We start from the raw sequence: 24,231 nt of genomic DNA, 5'->3' as shown, positions 1-24,231 counted from the left end.
TGTTCCTCTTCTGCCTTCCTCAGTTTTCTGGGATAGATCAAGTCCTGGCATCTGGGTCCTGGAGACCTTAAACTATTGTTTGGACACTGGGATAGTAAGCCAGGCCAAATCAGGCTTCCCATCACTGACTTCACGACACAGTGAAATTAAAACATTTAATGACCGTCAAATTTGATCTGCTCCTCATCAGACTTTACAAATAATCACAACCAAAACAAATTGCTAGGGAAACTCAGCAGGTCTGGCAGTAGCTTTGGTGAGAAAGTGGAGTTCACATTGTTTTTACCTACTGCTAAACCCTGGTCCTTTAATTACATGAGTTCCTTTCAGCCTACAGCCTACTCTTAGGTCTCATTATCACTTCTCACCTTCTCTTCTTTCCTGGCTTAGGATCATCAATCAGTTTGTCTCCCTTCCCCTTTCACCTCTCTCTCTCTTGCGATCCATCCCCAACCAACTGCTCATCTCTCCTTTCCCTCTGCTCCCCTCCCTTCCTTACCACCCTGTCCTCAGCATAAATACCACTTCATCCTAGCTGTTATAATTTCTGATGAAGTGTCACCAACATAACTACATCTGCCCTCAAGTACGGGAACCATAACTGTTCTCAAAGCTCAACATGCGATCTCTCTAATGCCTTGTACAGTTGCAACAATAATTGCCTATTTTTATACTCTATGCATTTTGCATTAAATGCCAAATTCCACTTGCCTTCCTTATTACCTGCAGTACCTTCAAACTCATTGCCTGCGATTCATCCACAAGGACACAGAATTTCTGAAGTTACTCTTCATTTCGATGATAGGCTGCCTTCATATTTCTCCATTGGAAATGAAAAGCCTCACACTCATCCTCGTCATACATCATCTGACAAATTTTGGTCCATTTGCCGAACCTATCCACATAACATTTGCAAATTTCTGATCTCTTCATTGCAACTTACCTTCTCATCCAATTTACTGCCATCTGCAAATTTGCAAAGGGCACTTTCTAGCCTCACATTCAAGTGATTAACAGAGCACAGAGGTAGAACAGTACAGCACAGGGGCAGACCATTTGTGCTGACCATGACGCCATTCTAAACTAATCCCATCTGCCTGCACGCGGTCTGTATCCCTGCATTTCCTGCCTGTTCATGTGCTTGTCTAAATGGCTCTTAAACATGTAGTTAATCCAGGTTCCAAATCGTTAGGTGCCTGTCGATTGTTGGACAAACCCATCTGGTTCTCAAATGTTCTTCAGGGAAGGAAACTGTCATCTTTATCTGGTTTGGCCTACCTGTGACTCCGGCCCCACAGAAATGTGGCTGACTCTCGACTGTCCTCTGGACAATCTTGCATGGGCAATAAATGCTGCCTGACCAGTGACATCCTCATCCGTAAGTGAATAAAACAAAAGTTCCAATTATCCTGGCTCTTGGCTTTCTGTTGGTTAGCCAATGATCTATCCTAGTTAATAAGTTACCCTCAAGCCCATGTGATCTTGTGTCTTAATCTTTTCTGTGGCACCTGCTCAAATGCCTTCTGGAAGTCCAATTCTACAAAATCCACAGGATCCCACTATTCACTTTGCTCGCGGCACCTTCAAAGCACTCTCGTGAATTGGTCAAAGATAATTTCCCCTTTATAAAACCATCCTGATTCTGATGGATTGTATTTTCACTTGCCAAATTTCCTAATATTCTTTTATAATGGATTCAAACAATTTTTCAACAATACATGTTAACCTAGCTCACTTCTAACTTTCTATTTTCTGCTACCTCCCCTTTTGAAAAAACGTGTTATCTTCACACTTTTCCACTGGAAACACTCCTGCAATCAGAGGATTTTGGAATATTATAACTCACTTCCTTTAAGGCCCAGCGAGGTAGGCCTTAGTCCCTGGGGGCTTGTCTGCCTTCAATTCCAACAGTTTGCTTTGCACTTTTATCCCGGGTTGATTGTTCTACGTTCATCATTTGCTATAATTTCTCTATTACCTGTCACTAATGTATTCTAGAACTCAGGTGGATAGTTTGAGAATTAGGACCAAACTGTTCAGGAGAGATGTAAGAAAGCACATATTCACAAAGATGGCAGATGTTTGGAAATCTCTTCCACACGTGGCATTGGATGCTTGTTCAGTGGTTAATTTTAAATTTGAGACAGATGCATTTTGATTAAGCAAAAGTAGTAAAGGGCACGAGACAAAGACTGATTTATAACTTTAGCCCACAGATCAGCCATGATCTCACTGAATAGTGGCACAGGGCTTGAAAGGCTGGATGGCCTACTCCTGTGAGTTTGTTAATTTGCTTGCCAAGTTGGCTTGTTCTCGTTCAGATAGTTTGTCAGCATGCTGGATGACATCATCACTGGAGCCTCTGATGAAGCTACGTTATTCTACTCTGCTTGTAATTTATACTGTTTCGGCCGCTATAGTGAGTACTGCCATTTCCGGTTTTGATCCATATGGGTTTGTGTATGGAGTCCAATTCAATGTGTTTGTTGATTGCATTACAGGTGGAGAACCATGCCTCTCAGAAATCCCGTGCGTGTTTATGTTTGGCTTGGGCTACTTGGCTTACCTTGTCCCAGTTAAACTGATTGTCTTCTCCGTCTGAGTGTACCGATATTAAGGAGAGTTTGTCGTGCCATTTTGCTGCGAGCTGATGTTTGTGTATTTTGATGTTTACTTTTCTTCTTGCTTGTCAGATGTAATGTTTGCGGCAGTCGTTGCACGGTATTTTGTAAACCACTTTGGTTCTGCATGTTGTGGGAATAGGGTCTTTAATCCCTGTAATTGTTTGTTGTAGAGTGGCTGTAGGCTTGCTACCACAGTTCCTAGTAGTCTTAGGAGTCTTGTTGTCAGTTCTGATGTGTTCTTGATGTAGGGCAGTGTGTTAGGTTGTACTGTGTCCTCCTCTTGTTGTCTGTTCAGTCGGCACCTGCGTATGAAGTTGCAGGGATATCCATCTATAGTGCAGGTTTTGTACAGGTGATCGTCCTCTTTCCTGAGTAGTTCCAAGATCTTGCAGTGTGTTCCAGTTCCTATGTTACTACTGGATTGGTACAGGAGGCCTCCTTGCAAACTGAGGCAAAATATTGATTTAGTGACCCTGTCATTTCAGAGATCCCCATTAACGCCCCAGCCTAATCCACCAAGGGACCAACAGTCATTTTAGCGACTCTTACATAAGCTTTTGCTGTCCATTTTTATATATTGTTCTAGCTTTCGTTCATATTTTACATTATGTCCGTTTATTGATCTTTAAGAGATATAGTTTGTGGTAGAAAAGGGACAATGGCATAGTGAATACAGGCCTTGCTGAGTGACAAAAAATGGAAAGTAATGGCATTTGGATATTTTTCAGGCTAGAGAAAGGTTTGCAGTGGAGATCCCCAGAGGTTGGTAGTGAGAGATTTACCTGTTATATATGTATGTACGTAATGTGAAGACTGAATTTAAACGGTTACAGATGACACAAAAGTTGAAAGAAACTGTAAACAGTGAGTAGGACAATGTGGATATGTAAAAGAATGCGGACAAGTTGGTGGAGTGATTGGATACATGACAGATGGGGGTCAATATAGAGCAATGTGAAGTGACTTTGCTCAGAAGTTCACTGAATGACAAAATAAAGAAGGGACACAATTCTAAAGTGGGGATGGGAGAAGAGGGACCTGGAAGGTATAGGCATAGGGCACTGAAAGTGGCAGGGCACGTGGAGAGAGCAGTAACTAAAGTGTGAGTTTTTGTTTTCACTTGAGGGATAGAGGCATTGCTGGTTGGTCCAGCATTTATTGCCTGTCCCTGGATGAACATGTGAAGGTGGTGGTGGGCTTGGGCTGTCAAGTCGCAAGTAACATTGAATCACAAATGTCAGGCCATCACCAATAAGAGACAATAACCACTGCCCCTCCACATTCAAAGGAGTTGCCATCATTAAAACACTCACTGACAACATCTAGGGGGTTACCATTGACCAGAAACTCAATTTAACTCATCACATAAACACAGTGGCTACAAGAGCAGGCCAGAGGCGAGGAGTACTGCAGCGAGTAACTCACTTCCTGACTCCTCAAAGCTTGTCCCACATCCACAAGGCACAAGTGAGGTGTGTGTTGGAATACTCCCCACTTGCCTGGACGTGTGCAGCCCCATCAACACTCAAGAAGCTTGGCACCATCCACAGGTATCCACTCCTTCCACCACCGACACTCAGTAGCAGCAGTGTGCTCTGTTTAAAAGTTGCACTGAAGAAATAGGCCAAAGATCCCGACGGAGCTACTTCCAAACCTACAATCTTTACTGCACAGAAACCACTGTTCTCTCTAATTATTCCTGTTGCTGTGTGGGCGTCTCAGTTCTGTGCACAGCAGTGACTTCAGGAAAAGGAAGTCAAAGTGTCCACTCATTGCTTCTCATGAATTCATTTATCTCTGTCTTAAAATGTTCAAAGATTCTGCTTTCGCTACATTTTAAGCTACCTTGTAAGTTGAAAGGTAAACAACCCCCTTTCAGACACAGAATATCACCTTTTCTCTATTTTAAATGGGTGACTCCTTATTTGTAAACAGTGACCTCTAGTTCTCAATGCTTTTTCATTTGATGTATACACCTGAAAATGGAGTGAGGTTCTGAAAGCTCATGTTTTCACGTAACCTGATGGACTATAACCTGGTGTGGAGTGATTTTCTGGCCATATTGAGATCAGGGCCACACCGACCTAATGATGGACCACAGATTTGATCTGTACATTGTGTTGCTTGCTCGTGTTTTCTGGGCTGGAGGCAAACTGACGCTGAAAGAGAAAAGAAGGGCGGGCCAGGAAAAGGAGAATGTGAAAGGAGGAGGAAGTAACAAGTGAATTAACAAACCTCTCAATTTGAAACTGAGGATCTTTCTGAGGGACTAAAAATAGTGGACAGGACAAAATATTTCAGCATAAGAGAAAAGGGACGAGTCATGGGAATTGGGCTGTAACTGGTACCTTCTCAGTCAGGGGTCACCGTATCGTTTTACCTCAAACTGACAGGTTTTCTCTCTCTCCAGAAGAAAAAGGATGTGCTGGAGGAGACAAGATATGTCGAACTGGTGCTAGTGGCAGATCGGAATTTGGTAGGTGAAGTCTCCTTCAGCAGGAATTGGATGTGGGTGAATCTCTGCGCTTCCTGATGCACATGAAAAACCTTGTGACTTTGTTGCAAAGGGCACATTTTCAAAATTTAAAAAAACTGCGAAGCTGTTGTCATAACCATCAAAAGCATGAAGTCATGGCAGTGTCACGCTAATTTCCATTCATTCACAGGATGAGGCACTGCTGGATAGGCCAACATTGATTGTCCATGCAGACACGGTTTCTATCCTGAACATGAAGCGAACAAATGGATGGAAACAATGTACAGGCAATGAGTATTGAGACTAAGTGAGGAGTAGGAATCGGGACAGACTTTGTATGTGGAAGGGCCTGTTCCCGTGGCTGTGGAACTGAAAGCCAGTCATTAATCATGAGGACCATGAAACTGTCAGTAATTGTCATAATAAATCACTGGGTTCACTATGTCATTCAGAGAAGGAAACCTGCCATGTACCTGCTCTGGTCTGGTCTCCCTCGAGTACAGGAATGTGGGTGACTCTTAAATGCCCTCTGAAATGGTACAGCAAGCCACCCAGTTGAAGGAAAATGAGAGACAGGCAACAAAGGGATGATCACGCCAGAGAGTCACTTGTCACATTACATTATAAAAAATGGAAAAGTAAAAATATCGAGGTTATATTAATCTGGACAAGAGAGAGAAAAAGTTTCAGAGCACAAAGCCAAATATGTCTGAGGAGGAGTGAATGGAGCTGACCTCCTGTTGAATGCAGTGTCACAGAGAAAAAGAACGAAAAAAAACCCAAGCAACTCAGGATCCAAACTTTGCTGAACTCGACAATGAGACAAGGAGGCTGTGAACATCGTAGTTGAGATACGACATTGAATTGAGCTTCACTGGGACACAGTTAGGAGGCTACCACAAAAGGAGGAAGCTGGGGTGTGGAGGGACACTCACAGACAGTGAGGGGACTGAAACAATGATAAGGTAAACACAGAATATTAAGAGGCCGAGACAGAGTTGGCGTGAAGAAAATATTTCCACCAGTAAGGCAGATCAGGTCCAGAAAGCATAGCCTCAGAGTGAAGGGAGGTCCATTTAGAAACTGAGATTTCTTCAGCCAGAGATAATGGGAACTGCAGATGCTGGAGAATCCAAGATAATAAAATGTGAGGCTGGATGAACACAGCAGGCCCAGCAGCATCTCAGGAGCACAAAAGCTGACGTTTCGGGCCTAGACCCTTCATCAGAGAGGGGGTTGGGGTGAGGGTTCTGGAATAAATAGGGAGAGAGGGGGAGGCGGACCGAAGATGGAGAGAAAAGAAGATAGGTGGAGAGGAGAGTATAGTTGGGGAGATAGGGAGGGGATAGGTCAGTCCAGGGAAGAAGGACATGTCAAGGAGGTGGGATGAGGTTAGGTGAGAGGAAGAACAGGTTAGGGAGGCAGAGACAGGCTGGACTGGTTTTGGGATGTGGTGGGGGAAGGGGAAAGTTGCGGTCCTTGAAGAACTTGGACATCTGGGATGTGCAGGAGTGTGCAGAACACCTCCGCTCGTTTCGCAATAAACACCTGCACCTCCCAGTCGCAAACCATTTCAACTCCCCCTCCCATTCTTTCGATGACATGTCCATCATGGGCCTCCTGCAGTGCCACAATGATGCCACCCGAAGGTTGCAGGAACAGCAACTCATATTCCGCTTGGGAACCCTGCAGCCCAATGGTATCAATGTGGACTTCACCAGCTTCAAAATCTCCCCTTCCCCCACCGCATCCCAAAACCAGCCCAGTTTGACCCCTTCCCTCACTGCACCACACAACCAGCCCAGCTCTTCCCCTCCACCCGCTGCGTCCCAAACCAGTCCAACCTGTCTCTGCCTCCCTAACCTGTTCTTCCTCTCACCCATCCCTTCCTCCCACCCTAAGCCGCACCTCCATCTCCTACCTACTAACCTCATCCCACCTCCTTGACCTGTCCGTCTTCCCTGGGCTGACCTATCCCCTCCCTACCTCCCCAGCTATACCCTCATCTCCACCTATCTTCTTTTCTCTCCATCTTCGGTCCGCCTCCCCCTCTCTCCCTATTTATTGCAGAACCCTCACCCCATCCCCCTCTCTGATGAAGGGTCTAGGCCCGAAACGTCAGCTTTTGTGCTCGTGAGATGCTGCTGGGCCTGCTGTGTTCATCCAGCCTCACATTTTATTATCTTGGATTCTCCAGCATCTGCAGTTCCCATCATCACTGCCACAAGGACAGGTACTGGGTCCAATGCTTTAGATGTGAGTATGAGAGGTATGGTTAGTGATTCTGCAGATGCCACCAAAATAGATGGTGTAGAAGTGAAGAAGGTTACCTCAAGAGTACCACAGGACCTTGATGAGATGGGCTGAGGAGTGGGAGATGGAGTTTAATTTAGACAAATGTGCGGTGTTGCATTTTGATGAGGCAAACCACAGCAGGACTTATACATCTTATGGTAGGGCCCTGGCGTGTACTGCTGAACAAAGAGATCTAGAGGTGCAGGTGCACAATTCCTTGATAATGGAGATGCAGGTAGGCACGGTGATGAAGAAAACTGGCATGCTTATCTTTATACAGTACATTGATTATTGGAGTTGGGATTTCATGCTGCAGCTGCACAGGATATTCATGAAGCCACTTTGAGAATACTGCATACAAATGTGGTTGTTTTTCTCTGGGAAGGATGCTATCAAGCTTGACCAGTTGCAGAAAAGGTTTAAAAGAATGTTACAGGACTGGAGAGTTTCAGTGATAGGGAGAGGCTGAATAGGCTGAGACTTTTTTTGCCATGCAGTGTCAGAGGCTGAGGGGTGTCTTTATAGAGGCTTATAAAATCATGAGGGGCATGGATGAGGTGATTAGTCAAGGTTTTTCCTAGGTTCACGGAATCCAAAATTGGTTGGCAAAGATTTAATGGCAACTACTCTGCCCAGGGCCATAAGGAACTACAGAGTTGGTCACAATGCCCAGTCCATAATGCATGCCAGCGTTCCAACCACTGACTTCGCCTATATTGATTGCTGCATTAGGAAGGCAGCCAATATAATCAAAGACCAGTCCCATCCGGATTATAAATTGCTTCCAACCACTTCTGTCAGACAGAAGATATGGTAGCTTAAAAACATGTACTAAGAAACTCAAGAACAGCTTCTATCCTGCTCTATTTAGACTTCTGAATGGGCCTCACAAGTGTTAGATTTAAAGTTAATCTCATTCATTGTGCACCTTCCTTGCAGCCGTAGCATTGTATTCTTTGCTCTGTTCTGTTACCATGATGCAGTTTGTATGGTATGATCTGCCTATACTGCAAGCAAAACGGAAGTTTCACCTAGGTACAGGAAACAATAAATCCAATCAGAAGAAGGTGAGAGATGAAAGATTTAAAAAGGACCTGAAGGGCAACTTTTTCATGCAGAGGAGTACACGCATTGAATGAGCTCACAGATCAAATTTTGGAAGCAGGTACAATTACAATTAAAATGCATCTGGGTGGATACATGAATGGGAGATATTTGGAGAGATATGGACCAGGGGCTGGCAAATGATTGGAATGTCTGGTCAGAGGTGGGCCGAAGGGTCTGTTTCTGTGCTGAATGACTCCACGACTTTTAAGTTAAAAATCTACTTCATCCATGAATATACTTAATGACACGGCCTCGATAGACCTTTGTGGTACAGAATTCCACAGATCTATTACCTTCTGAATGAAGATAATGCCTCTCATCTCTGTTTTAAATGTTCAAACCCCTTATTCTGAGATTATATCCTCTGGCCCCAGCTATCCCACAAGGGCAAACAACCTTTCCACCTGTACCCTGTCAACTCCCCTATGAATATTGTACATTTTAATAACGCCACCTCTCATTCTTATACTTACGAAATAATTAGAGGCCCAATATTATCAAATTATAAATTGATTCGTATCCAGTGACACTTTTCCGCACAACCTCCAATACGAGTATGTCTTTCCTTTGATAACGGGCCCAAAAGCAAATCATGTACTTCTCACAAGACATGCCACAGTGGTGATTTCAGTGTTGCAAGACATTCAACTCCGAGATTACAGCAAGTGCTGCAGTAAAAATGAAACCTGAGATAACAGGGTGTAGAGCTGGATGAACGCAGCAGGCCAAGAAGCATCAGAGGAGCAGGAAAGCTGATATTTTGGGTCGAGACTCTTCTTCAGAAATGGGGGAGGGGAAGGAAATTCTGAAACAAATAGGGAGAGAGGGGGAACCGGATAGAAGATGGATAAAAGAGATGGAGAGGAGACAGACAGATCAAAGAGGCAGGGTTGGAGTCAGTGATGGTGAATGTAGGTGGGGAATTAGGGAATTAGTGCCTACCTCTTTGTAGGATACGTGTAACAATCCCTCTTCCAAAGCTACACAGGCCCTATCCCCCATCTCTTCCTCCGTTACATTGACGACTGTTTCAGTGCCACCTCGTGTTCCCATGAGGAGCTTGAACAGTTCATCCACTTCACTAACACCTGCCACCCCAACCTTAAATTTACCTGGACCATCTCTAACACCTCTCTCTCCTTCCTGGACCTCTCTGTCTCCATCTCTGGCATCCAACTGGAGGCCGACATCTATTTTAAGTCTTCCGGCTCCCCACAACTACCCAGAATACTCCTCCTCTCACCCACCTTCCTGTAAAAAGGCCATCTCTATTCCCAATTCCTTCACCTCCGCATCTGCTCCCGAGATGAGGCATTCCATTCCCGAACCTCCCAGGTGTCCATTTTTTTCAAGGACTGCAACGTCCCCTCCACAGTGATCGAAAATACCCTCAATCGTGTCTCCCGCATTTCCTGCAACTCATCCCTCATACCCCGTATCCGCAATAATAACCAAAACAGAATCCCCCTCATCCTCACGTACCATCCCACCAATCTCCAAATCCAACACATCATCCTCCGACATTTCCGCCATCTACAATCTGACCCCACTACCAAAGGCATTTTTCCCTCCCCACCCTTATGTGCTTTCCAGAGGGAGCACTCTCTCCATGGCTCCCTTGTCTGCTCCACACTCCCCTCCAGCCCCAACATCCCCAGCACTTTTCCTCGCAACGAAAGCAAGTGCTACACCTGCCCCTATACCTCCCTCCTCACCCCCAGGCCCTAAGAAGACCTTCCACATCAAACAGATGTTCACCTGCACATCTGTTAATGTGATATACTGTATCCGCTGTTCCCGTTGTGGCCTCCACATTGGGGAAGCCAAGCGGAGGCTTGGGGACAGCTTTGCGCAACACCTACAGTCAATTTACAAGAAACAATTACACCTCCCAGTCACGAAACATTTCAACTCCCACCCCCACCACCACCCACACTCCTCGGACAGCATGTCCATCTTGGACCTCCTGCATTGCCATGATGACAGCACCCGAACGATGCAGGTACAGCATCTCATGTTTTGCTTGGGAACCCTGTCGCCCAAGGGTATCAATGTGAATTTCACAAGCTTCAAAATCTCCCCTCCCCCGTCCACATCCCAAAACCAGCCCAGCTAGACCCACCTCCCTAACCATTCCTCCCACGTCAAGCCCCACTCCATCTCCTACCCACTAACCTTATCCCGCCTCCTTGACCTGTCCATCGTCCCCGGACCGATCTATCCCCTCCCGAACTCCCCTAACTACATTCACCTTCACTGGCTCCATCCCCACCTCCTTGACCTGTCTATCTCCTCTCTATCGATCTCCTCTTTATTCCATCTTCTATCTGCCTCCCCCTCTCTCCTTATTTATTTCAGAACCCCCTTCCCCTCCCCCATTTCTGAAGAAGGGTCTCAACCCGAAACGTCAACTTTCCTGCCCCTCTGATGCTGCTTGGCCTGCTGTGTTCATCCAGCTCTACACCTTGTTATCTCAGATTCTCCACCATTGGCAGTTCCTACTATCTCATGACATGACACCTGTCAGATTTAAAGTAGGCTCCACATTTCTGAAGGAGTCTTGATTGGAATTGGTCAAAAATGCAAATCTCTGTCTTCACATGTAAGGGAAGGAGCAGATAACCGGTTGAACAAACTGTTTGTGTTTGCCAGTCCTTGGAAAATCTGGCCAAATGTCTTTGAGCCTTGGTCATTAACTTGTGTTAATCATCACCTTTTGAAGCTAAGGAATTCCCTTGTCATGGCAATTTGGTCTTCACTGCTTTGTACCTATACATGAAGTGTCTAAAAGGTGTAGTGCAGAAGAGGTCCTTAAGCCCATCAAATCTGCGCTGCTAAAATATACACTACCACCTGCACTACTCCCATTTTCCCATAGTTTTGGTAATGGTTACAGATTCAATATTACCTTTGAAAAGAAGGGCTGGAACAATGTCAGACTATGAGAGCACAGCAGGAAAGTGACATTAGTATTCAGCTGCTTCAAAGATAGCACAGGCTATATAGGTCAATGGCCTCAACCTGAGCTCTCTAACACTCCCACTGTAAAGAAGGCGAGCAGGATGATGAGAAGTCTGAAAGATTTTTGGGCAGTATTTGGACAGCACCTGGAAAGTGTGTGTGATGATGGGGAGTCTTGAGTTGATTTGTTTGATTCACTGAATCAGCACCATCATTCTGTTTCCTTCCAGTATCAGAATATGAACAGTAATAGAGGAGCTGTGGTGCGAAGAATGCTTGACATTGCCAATACAGTTGACCTGGTGAGTACAGAGACTGTCTTCACAGCAATGACAGGTTCACCTTTCTCTGCCATTGTTATGTTTAAGCCTCTCCATGCTACCAGGCAGGTCAGATGACAATGGCATGAAATTTCGCACTGTGGTAACTCACAATACTTGAAATCTTTGGCACAGATCGTCCCTCTCCCAGCTTTCAGCTTGACAGAAAATTGCTGAGATTTCAGGGGATGCAGACTTAATTGACTGGGTCCAATGTTTCTCCATTTCACCTGTTATCTGTTCAAAGGCTCTCTCTCGTCTTTCTATCTCTCTGATTAGCTTTGCTCTTACCTATATCTCTGCAAGCTGTCTATTTCTGTAAGCTGTCCTTACCTCCTGCTGTGACCCATCTTCCTTTCCTCTTGTGTGATTCATCCTCCTTCTTCTGCCCCCATCATTAACAGATTCTGAAGTCACAGTTAGTTAGACATTTCTTAAATCTAAATTGTGTTGGTTTATAAAGAACAAAGAACAACACAGCACAAGAACAGCCTCTTCAGCCCACCAAGCCTGTGCTGAAACATTGTGGTCTTGAGTACTAAAACTTCCTCACTTACAGGATCTGAGTCCCTCTATTCCATGTCCAGGTGCTTCTTGAATGCTGCTTCTGTTTCTGCTTCCACCACCTCCTCTGGCAGTACGTTCCAAGCACTTAGTGAAAAATACGGCTTGCACATCTCTTTTAAACTTCCCCTTGCACCTTGAACCTGCTGCCCCGAGTAACTGATGCCTCAAATCTGGGAAAAAGATTCATACTTTCCACTCTAACTATGCCATTCACAATCTTATAATCTTCTATCAGGTCGTCCCTCACCTCCTGCTTTCCAGTGAAAACAAACCCAGTCTATCCAATCTTTCTTCATACCTAAAATCCCTGTTAGCAGGCAACATCCTGGTAAAAGTCGAAAGAACGGGAACAAAAACAAAGTTGCCAGAAAAGCTCAGGAGGTCTGGCAGCATCTGTCCTGAGGAAGGGTCACCGGACCCAAAATGTTAACTCTGTTTTTACTTTCACAGATGCTGCCAGGCCTGCTGGGCTTTTCCAGCAACTTCGTTTTTGAAACAAGGTAAATCTTTTCTGTATCTTCTCCAAATATCTACATCCTTCTGGTAGTGTGATGACGAGAACTCTATACAACACTCCAATTGTAGCCTAACTAAAGTTCTATAAAGCGGCAACATAACTTGCATATCTTTACATTCAATGCCCCTTCCAATGAAAGCAAGCATGCCAGAGGTCTTCTTTACTACCATATCTACCTGTGCTGCCACCTTCAGTGATCTAGGAACCTGCCCACCCAGATCCATCCACATATCAACGCTCCTAATGATTCTGCCATTCACCGTAAAATTTTCTCCTGTGCTTGACCTTCCAAAATGCATCACCTCACATTAGTCTAGATTAAACTCCATTCGCCGATTTTCTGCTCATGCCTCCAACTGATCTATATCCTGCTGTATCCTCTGACAACCCTCCTCACTTTCCATACCTCCACCAACTTTGTATCATCCACAAACTTACTAATTAGATCAGCTACATTTTACTCTAAATCACTTATGTAGACCATGAACAGTCGAGGTCCCAGCACTGATCCCTGTGGAACACTAATCACAGCCCTCCATTCTGAAAAGCATCCTTTCACTGTTATCCTGTCTCCTATTACTAAGCCAGTTCTGTATTTATCTTGCCAGCTCATCCCTGATACCAAATAGCTCCACCTTTTGCACCAGTCTGCCAAAGGCTTTACTGAAGTCCGTGTTGACAAAATCAATCATTTGTCCCTCTTTAATCATCTTCACCAGCTCCTCAAAAAAACTTGATCAACTTAGTGAGGCATGACCTCCCCCGCACAAAACCATGTTGTCTATCACTAATAAGTCCATTTGGTTCTAAATGCATATACATCTTGACCCTGAGAATCTTTTCAAATAATTTCACAACCGCCAATGTGAAGTTTACAGGCTGGTAATTTCACATTGGTTATTCTCCAGTCCTCTGGGACCTCACCTGTGGCCAAAGAGGATTACAAGGATGTCTGTCAATGATCCAGCAATGTGTTCTCTTGACCCCCTCAATATTCTGGGAGGATCCCAGCAGGATCTGGGGACTTATCTATCTTAATGCTTTTCATGATACTCAACACCTCTTCCTTTTAAATAGCAGCTTGGCTTAGAAATTCAACACTCCTTCCTCTGAGATCATCCCCCACCACTATGCTGTGTCAGAAGAGGGACACAGTACTGCAAACATACATACCATGCAATTTTCAGCTGTTCTTTCTCATTCAATGTTACTCCAACCATTTTTGCACTAAGTGGAAAGAATCTGTTCTTGATCTTCTACTGTTAATCTTGCTTTGTGCACCTGCTGTATCGCCATAACGTTAAGCACCTTATGATGTGTATGATAATAAAATGTGAGGCTGGATGAAGCCAGCAGGCCGAGCAGCATCTCACGAGCACAAAAGCTGACGTTTCAGGCCTGGACCCTTCATCAGAGAGGGGGATGGGGTGAGGGTTCTGCAATAAATAGGGAGAGAGGGGGAGGCGGACCGAAGATGGAGAGAAAAGAAGATAGGTGGAAAGGAGAGTATAGGTGGGGAGGGGATAGGTCAGTCCAGGGAAGACGGACAGGTCAAGGAGGTGGGATGAGGTTAGTAGGCAGGAGATGGAGGTGCGACTTGGGGTGGGATGTGTATGCCCTTGTTTGTTATAATCTGCCTGTAATGCTTGCGAAACAAAACTTTTCACTGCACTTAGGGACATGTGATTACAATAAATCACATCAAATCAAATCATGGAGTGTGACTCCAGGCATATTCAAGCTTTCACTGAGCAATGGGATCATTACGAAACAAGGAAAGATTTGCAGGGCAATGAACTGTATGAGAATATTGGAGATACAGTTAGTAAGTTTACAGATGACACCAAAATAAATGGTGCAGTGGACGGTGAAGAAGATTATCTCAGAGTACAGCAGGACATTGTTTGGATAGGCTGAGAAGTGGTAGAGAGAGTTTAATTTAGATAAATGTGAGGTGTTGCATTTTGGTAAAGCAAATCAGGGCAGGACTTTGGGAGAGCTTTGGAGAGACCTCGGGCTTCAGTTGCCACTTCCTTGAAACTGGAATCACAGGGAGACAGACTGGTGAAGAAGGTTCCTGGGACACTTATATTCATTGTCATAACATGAGTAAAGGGGTGTGGGATGTCATGTCACTGTACAGGACATTGGTGAGGCCACGTTTGGAATACTGCATATGATTCCGATCATTCCTCTTCAGGAAGGATGTTGTTAAACTTGAGAGGGTGCAAAAAAAGATTTACAGGGATTTTGCTGGAAATGGTAGGTTTGAGCCAGAGGGACAGGCTGAATCAGCTGGGGCATTTTTCCCTGGAGCATCGGAGGCTGAGGGGTGACCTTGTAGAGGTTTATAAAATCATGAGGGGCATGAATAGGGTGAATAGAAAAGAAATTTTTAGAAGACGTAGGTTTAAGGTGAGAAGGTAAAGACTTAAGGACTTGAAGGGTAATGTTTTAACACAGAGGATGGTTTGTATTTGGAATGAGCTGCCAAAGGAAGTGGTGAAGGTGAGTACAATTAGAAAATCTGAAAGGCATCTGGATGGATTTATGAATAGATAGCTTATTGGGACCTGGGTAAGATGCTGGCAAATGGTACCATGTCAGATTGGGATGTCTGGTTGGCAGAGATGAGTTGTATTGAAGTTTCAGGTCAATTCAATCCATTGAATGACTGATACTTCTCCCTTTTCCAGTATTACAGACCATTCAACATTCGCATTGCTCTCATTGGAGTGGAGGTCTGGACTGTAGATCAAGCCCCCGTTAGTACACAATCAACACCAACATTGAATCACTTCCTGAAGTGGAGATATGAAACACTTCTGCCACGACTGTACAATGACAATGCCCAGCTCCTTGTGTGAGTACTTCACACCCAACACTACACCAACAAAGCAACTCGAAATCTACATGGATCCTACTATGCTGACCCATAGCTTTGAACATGATGATATTTCAAGAGCTCATCCAGATACTTTTTAAAATTGTGAGGCTTTCCTTCCAGGCAGAGCAAACACTTAACGTTAAAAAAACTTTCCTCAAATCCCCTCTAAACTTCCTGCTTTTCACCTCAAATTTCTGTCCTCCTCATTATGACTCTTCAGCAAAAGGGAACAGCTGTTTCCTCTCCACCCTGTCCATGTCCCTCATAATCATACACATCTCTATCAGATCCCCACTCCACCTTCTCTGCTGCAAAGAAAACAGCCTGAGCTTATGCAATTTCTCTTCATCGCTAAAATACTCCTTCCTAGGCAACATCCTGGTGAATCTCTTCTGCACCCTCACAAGTGCAGTCATATCCTTCCTATCACGCAGGAACCAGAAATGCAGACAGTACTCCAGCTGTGGCCTCACCAAAATTCTGCACAGTTCAAACATAACCATTCTATTATAACTTATCCCTAAACTAAACTCTCCCCCCAGACCTCCCACTGACTGAGGACGAACGGTCAGTCCTTAGCAAGGGGCTCACCTTTGTCCCCATACAACCGCACATCAACGAATACCAGTCACGGTCGGACATAGAGCAGTTTTTCCGCCGTCTTCGCCTCCATGCCTACTTCTTCAACCGGGAGCCTAACCCTCCTTCCACTGACCCCTTCACCCGCTTCCAACACAAGTCCTCCTCCTGGACACCACCCCCAGGCCTCCTACCCTCCCTCGACCTCTTCATCTCCAACTGCCGTCGAGACATCAACCGCCTCAACCTCTCCACCCCTCTCACCCACTCCAACCTCTCCCCCGCAGAACGGGCAGCCCTCCGCTCCCTCCGCTCCAACCCCAACCTCACCATCAAACCCGCAGACAAGGGTGGCGCAGTGGTAGTATGGCGCACTGACCTCTACATCGCCGAGGCCAGACGCCAACTCTCCGACACCACCTCCTACCGCCTCCTCGATCATGACCCCACACCCGAGCACCAAACCATCATCTCCAACACCATTCACGACCTCATCACCTCAGGGGACCTCCCACCCACAGCCTCCAACCTCATTGTTCCCCAACCCCGCACGGCCCGTTTCTATCTCCTTCCCAAAATCCACAAACCTGCCTGCCCTGGTCGACCCATCGTCTCAGCCTGCTCCTGCCCCACCGAACTCATCTCCACCTATCTGGACTCCATTTTCTCCCCTTTGGTCCAGGAACTCCCCACCTACGTCCGTGACACCACCCACGCCCTCCACCTCCTCCAGGACTTCCAATTCCCTGGCCCCCAACACTTCATATTCACCATGGACGTCCAGTCCCTGTACACCTGCATTCCGCATGGAGATGGCCTCAAGGCCCTCCGCTTCTTCCTGTCCCGCAGGCCCGACCAGTCCCCCTCCACCGACACTCTCATCCGCCTAGCTGAACTCGTCCTCACACTCAACAACTTCTCTTTTGACTCCTCCCACTTCCTACAGACTAAGGGGGTGGCCATGGGCACCCGCATGGGCCCCAGCTATGCCTGCCTCTTTGTAGGTTACGTGGAACAGTCCCTCTTCCGCACCTACACAGGCCCCAAACCCCACCTCTTCCTCCGGTACATTGATGACTGTATCGGCGCCGCCTCTTGCTCCCCAGAGGAGCTCGAACAGTTCATCCACTTCACCAACACCTTCCACCCCAACCACAAGTTCACCTGGGCCATCTCCAGCACATCCCTCACCTTCCTGGACCTCTCAGTCTCCATCTCAGGCAACCAGCTTGTAACTGATGTCCATTTCAAGCCCACCGACTCCCACAGCTACCTAGAATACACCTCCTCCCACCCACCCTCCTGCAAAAATTCCATCCCCTATTCCCAATTCCTCCGCCTCCGCCGCATCTGCTCCCACGACAAGACATTCCAGTCCCGCACATCCCAGATGTCCAAGTTCTTTAAGGACCGCAACTTTCCCCCCACGGTGATCGAGAATGCCCTTGACCGCGTCTCCCGCATTTCCCACGACACATCCCTCACACCCTGCCCCCGCCACAACCGCCCCAAGAGGATCCCCCTCGTTCTCACACACCACCCTACCAACCTCCGGATACAACGCATTATCCTCCGACACTTCCGCCATTTACAATCCGACCCCACCACCCAAGACATTTTTCCATCCCCTCCCCTGTCTGCTTTCCGGAGAGACCACTCTCTCCGTGACTCCCTTGTTCGCTCCACACTGCCCTCCAACCCCACCACACCCGGCACCTTCCCCTGCAACCGCAGGAAATGCTACACTTGTCCCCACACCTCCTCCCTCACCCCCATCCCAGGCCCCAAGATGACATTCCACATCAAGCAGAGGTTCACCTGCACATCTGCCAATGTGGTATACTGCATCCACTGTACCCAGTGCGGCTTCCTCTACATTGGGGAAACCAAGCGGAGGCTTGGGGACCGCTTTGCAGAACACCTCCGCTCAGTTCGCAAAAAACAACTGCACCTCCCAGTCGCAAACCATTTCCACTCCCCCTCCCATTCTCTCGATGACATGTCCATCATGGGCCTCCTGCACTGCCACAATGATGCCACCCGAAGGTTGCAGGAACAGCAACTCATATTCCGCCTGGGAACCCTGCAGCCATATGGTATCAATGTGGACTTCACCAGTTTCAAAATCTCCCCTTCCCCTACTGCATCCCTCAACCAGCCCAGTTCGTCCCCACCCCCCACTGCACCACACAACCAGCCCAGCTCTTTCCCCTCACCCACTGCATCCCAAAACCAGTCCAACCTGTCTCTGCCTCCCTAACCGGTTCTTCCTCTCACCCATCCCTTCCTCCCACCCCAAGCCGCACCCCCCGCTACCTACTAACCTCATCCCACCTCCTTGACCTGTCCGTCTTCCCTGGACTGACCTATCCCCTCCCTACCTCCCCACCTACACTCTCTCCACCTATCTTCTTTACTCTCCATCTTCGGTCCGCCTCCCCCTCTCTCCCTATTTATTCCAGTTCCCTCCCCCCATCCCCCTCTCTGATGAAGGGTCTAGGCCCGAAACGTCAGCTTTTGTGCTCCTGAGATGCTGCTTGGCCTGCTGTGTTCATCCAGCCTCACATTTTGTTGTCTCTGACACATAGGTCTTGGCTACCCTCTCTGTAACTGGATCATCGACTTCCTGATCTATAGACCACAATCAGTAAACATAGACGATAACACTTCCTCCACCATAAAACAAAGAACATAGAACATTACAGCACAGTACAGGCCCTTTGGCTCTCGACACTGCGCCAACCTGAGAAACCGATCTGAAGCTCATCTAACCTGCACTATTCCGTTATCATCCATATGTTTATCCAATGACCATTTACATGCCCTTAAAGTTGGAGAGTCTACTACTGTGGCAGGCAGGGTATTTCATGCCCTTACTACTCTGAGTAAAGAACTTGCCTCTGCCATCTGTCCTGTATCTATTGCCCCTCAATTTAAACCTATGTCTCCTCGTGCTCGCCATCCAAGGAAAAATCTCTCTCTGTCCACCCTATCTCTGACATCTTGTATGTCTCTATTAAGTCACCTCTTAACCTTCTTCTCTCTAACAAAAACAGCCTCAAGTCTCTCAGCCTTCCCTCATCAGACCTTCCCTCCATACCAGGCAACATCCTGGTAAATCTCCTCTGCACCCTTTCCAATGCTTCCACATCCTTCCTATAATGCGGCGACCAGAATAGTACACGATACTCCAAGTGCGGTCGCACCAGAGTTTTGTACTGCTGCAACATGACCTCATGGCTCTGGAACTCAATCTCACTACCAATAAAACCTAACACACCATACGCCTTAACAACCCTATCAACCTGGGTGGTAACTTTCAGGGATCTATGCACACGGACACGGAGATCTCTCTGCTCATCCACACTACCAAGAATCTTACCATTGGCCCAGCACTCTGTATTCCTGTTACTCCCTCCAAAGTGAGTCACTTCACACTTTTCCGCATTAAAGACATTTTCCCATTACTTGCCATCTTTCAGTCCATCTCTGCAGCTTATCTATGTCCCTCTGTAACCTGCAACATCCTTCCGCACTATCCACAACTTCACCAACTTCAGTGTTATCCGCAAATTTACTAACCCATCCTTCTACGCCCTCATCCAGGTCATTTATAAAAATGACAACCAGCAGCGGCCCCAAAACAGATCCTTGTGGTACACCACTAGTAACTGGTCTCCAGGATGAACATTTCCCGTCAACCACCACCCTCTGTCTTCTTACAGCTGGCCAATTTCTGATCCAAACCACTAAATCACCCTAAATCCCATTCCTCCGTATTTTCCGCAATAGCCATGAGGAACCTTATCAAACACTTTACTGAAATCCATATACAGCACATCACCTGCTTCACCTTCATCCGCCTGTTTGGTCACCTTCTCAAAGGACTCAATGAGTTTTGTTAGGCGCGACCTACCCTTCACAAAACTATGTTGACTATCCCTAATCAAATTGCTCCTTTCTAGGTGATTATAAATCTTATCTCTTCTAATGCTTTCCAACACTTTCCCCACAACCGAAGTAAGGCTCAACGGTCTATAATTACCAGGATTGTCCCTCCTCCCCTTCTTGAACGAGGGGACAATATTTGCTATCCTCCAGTCTTCCGGCACTATATGTGAAGATAACAATGACATAAAGATCAAAGCCAAAGGCTCTGCAATCTCCTCCCTAGCTTCCCAGAGAATCTTAGGATAAGTCCCATCCAGACCAGGGGGCTTATTTATTTTCACCATTTCCAGAATTGCTAACACCTCCTCCTTATGAACCTCAATCCCGTCTAGTCTAATAGCCTGTACCTCAGTATTCTCCTCGACAACATTGTCTTTTTCATGTGTGAATCCTGCTGAAAAATATTCATTTAGCACTTCAGTGGCCTGCAAGACTGCGCATTCAGCCCCTTACTACGCTCCTTATACACTCAGAACTGTGGGGCCAAATACAACCCCAACTCTTTTTACAAGTTTGCTGACAGCACCACCATTGTAGGTTGGATTTCGAACAAGGCAGAATACAGGAAAGAGATGAATACTTAACAGCATGGTGTAAAGACAACAATTTCTAATTGATAAGGCCTATTCTGGAATACTGTGTCCAGGTCTCGTTGCCCAGTTATAGAAATTATATCATTAAGCCAGAGACGGTTCGGTGATTTACCAGGTTGTTGCCATTTATGGAAGGTTTGAGCTGTAGAGAAAGACTAGAGAAGCTGAAATGTTTTTCACAACCATAGGAGGTTGGCAGGTTACAATAGAGAGGTTTATATTATCATGACGGATGTACATGGGGTTAATGGCAGGTGTCTTTTACCTCGGATTTCAAATTGAGAGAAGAGAGATTTAAAAAGGACATGAAGGGCAATTTTATTAAACAGAGATGATTTACGTATGTCATAGATCCTGCAGAATGGAGACAGGCCCTTTGGCTGAAATGGTCCATACCAACTAAATGTAAACAAGTTGCCCCTCAGGTTCCCATGTATTCTTTCGCCTCTTACCTTAAACTGATGCCATCTAGACCTTGATATCTCAACCCTGGGAAAAAGGCTGAGTGCATTCACTCTATCCATGCTTCTCACGATCTTATACACTTCTCTAAGATCACCCCTCTGTCTCTTATGCTCTCAACAAAAAAATCCTAGCTTGTCCAACCTCTCTCTATAACTCAGTCCCTTGAGTCCTGGCAACCTGCTTGTAAATTTCTTCTACGCTATTTCCAGTTTAATAACATCCTTTCTATAGCACAGTGACTAAACTCCAAGTGCGGCCTCACGAGCATCATGTACAATGGAATCATAACTTCCCAACTTCTGTACTCAATGCCCCGACTGATGAAGGACTGTGTTCCAAAAGCCTCCTTCACTGCCTGTCTACCTGTGACTCCACTTTCAGAGAACTGTGCACCTGAACTCCAAGGTCCCTCTCTTCCACTACACTCCTTCAGGCCCCACCATTCAATATGAAAGTCCTACCTGGATTTGACTTTCCAGAATGCAACACCTCACACTCATCTATGTTAAATTCTATGAGCCATTTCTCAGCCCTCTTCCCCAGCAGATCAAGATCCTGCTGCAATTTCTGATAACCTTCCTCAGTGTCCAGGATACTACCCATTTTAGTGTCACCTGCAAACTTAGTAATCATGCCTTGTACATTCTTATCTAAATCACTGATACAGATAACAAACAGCAATGGGCCCAGCACCAACCCCTGAGGCACACCCCTAGTCAAAGGCTTCTAGTCTGACAAGCATCCTTCCATAATTACCCTCTGCTTCCTACCATCAAGCCAACTGTGTACCCAATTTGCCAGCTGTCCCTGGATTACCTGTGATCTAATCTTCCCAAGCAGCCCACCATATGGAACCTTATCAAAGGCCTTACTGAAATCCATATAGACTACGTCTATCATCCTGTCCTCATCACCTTCCTGGTCACTTCATTAAAGAGTGTGGAATGAACTTCCTGAGGAAGTGGTAGATGTGTGCACAGTTACAAAGTTGAAAAGACACTTAGATAAGCATATGATTTGGAAAGGACTGAAGGGGTATCAGCCAGGAGCATGCAGTTGGCATTAGCTTAGTTTGAGATCATGTTTGGCACGGGCTGGTTGGACCAAAGAGTCTCTTTCTATGCTGCATGACTCTATGACTGTCACTCCAACAATGTCAGCAAAATGAAGGAGCTAATCACTGACTTCAGGAAGTGGAATTGAGGGTATGCCCATGTCTGCATCAAATGTGCTGTGTTGGAAATGGTTGAGAGTGCAAAGTTCCTGGGAATGATGAACACCAACAAACTAACGTGGTCCATCCATGTCGATGTGATGGTTGACAAAGCACAACAATATCCTTACTTCCTCAGGAGGCAAAGGAAATTCAGCATGGCTACAATGACTCTTACCAGTTTTTATAGATGCACCACAGAAAGCATCCTATCACAACTGCCCTTCCCAAGACTGCAAGAAATTGCAGAGTTGTGAATACCCCAGTCCCAGTCCATCACACAAATCAGCCTTCCTTCTACTGTCTCCATCTACACTTTCCAATGTCCCGGGAATGCAAATAATCAAACAGCACATGCGCCCCAGTTAAAATCTCTTCCACAGTCTTATATTGGGCAGAAAATATTAAAGTTTGAACATACAATATAAACAGCTTCATCCCTGCAGTTATCAGATGTTTCAATGGCTCACTCATATGTTAATGTTGATCTCTCTCTAACCTTCTCTGTATTTCTGTATTCTGTACACTGTTATGGAAGCAGAGAGTCCTATGCCACATGTGAGGTTGTAGACATGCCCATCAAGCCAGTGGCTTTGGAGGAAAATATTTCGTCAACCTGCCAGGTAACATTGTTAGTGCACATCCAGTGAAGCACAAGTAGAACATAGAACATAGAACAGTACAGCACAGAACAGGCCCTTCAGCCCACTGACCATTGATCCTCATGTATGCACCCTTAAATTTCTGTGACCATATGCATGTCCAGCAGTCTCTTAAATGTCCCCAATAACTTTGCTTCCACAACTGCTGCTGGCAACGCATTCCATGCTCTCACAACTCTCTGTGTAAAGAACCCGCTTCTGACATCCCCTCTATACTTTCCTCCAACCAGCTTAAAACTATGACCCCTCGCGTTAGCCATTTCTGCCCTGGGAAATAGTCTCTGGCTATCAACTCTATCTATGCCTCTCATTATCTTGTATACCTCAATTAGGTCCCCTCTCCTCCTCCTTTTCTCCAATGAGAAAAGTCCGAGCTCAGTCAACCTCTCTTCATAAGATAAGCCCTCCAGTCCAGGCAGCATCCTGGTAAACCTCCTCTGAACCCTCTCCAAAGCATCCACATCTTTCCTATAATAGGGCGCCCAGAACTGGACGCAGTATTCCAAGTGCGGTCTAACCAAAGTTTTATAGAGCTGCAACAAGATCTCACGACTCTTAAACTCAATCCCCCTGTTAATGAAAGCCAAAACACCATATGCTTTCTTAACAACCCTGTCCACTTGGGTGGCCATTTTAAGGGATCTATGTATCTGCACACCAAGATCCCTCTGTTCCTCCACACTGCCAAGAATCCTATCCTTAATCCTGTACTCAGCTTTCAAATTCGACCTTCCAAAATGCATCACCTCACATTTATCCAGGTTGAACTCCATCTGCCACCTCTCAGCCCATCTCTGCATCCTGTCAATGTCCCGCTGCAGCCTACAACAGCCCTCTATACTGTCAACTACACCTCCAACCTTTGTGTCGTCTGCAAACTTGCTGATCCATCCTTCAATCCCCTCATCCAAGTCAGTAATAAAAATTACAAACAGTAGAGGCCCAAGGACAGAGCCCTGTGGAACACAACTCACCACTGACTTCCAGGCAGAATATTTTCCTTCTACTACCACT

The 24,231-nt window shown here is 46.0% G+C and overlaps 1 protein-coding gene across 1 annotated transcript in view; it reads left to right on the top strand.

The window, feature by feature from the left end:
* The window catches only part of LOC125459695 (disintegrin and metalloproteinase domain-containing protein 12), a 232,074-nt gene that overhangs the window by 63,838 nt on the left and 144,005 nt on the right, over positions 1-24,231 (top strand). Inside the window, exons 7-9 of the mRNA XM_059651683.1 lie at positions 5,035-5,100; positions 11,694-11,765; positions 15,564-15,730. Of these exons, the coding sequence (XP_059507666.1) occupies positions 5,035-5,100; positions 11,694-11,765; positions 15,564-15,730 (305 nt within the window). The remainder of the gene's footprint in view (positions 1-5,034; positions 5,101-11,693; positions 11,766-15,563; positions 15,731-24,231) is intronic.

This window comes from Stegostoma tigrinum, chromosome 1 (assembly GCF_030684315.1).
Source record: "Stegostoma tigrinum isolate sSteTig4 chromosome 1, sSteTig4.hap1, whole genome shotgun sequence".
NCBI lineage: Eukaryota > Metazoa > Chordata > Chondrichthyes > Orectolobiformes > Stegostomatidae > Stegostoma > Stegostoma tigrinum.
This window is presented reverse-complemented; position numbering and strand designations above follow the sequence as displayed.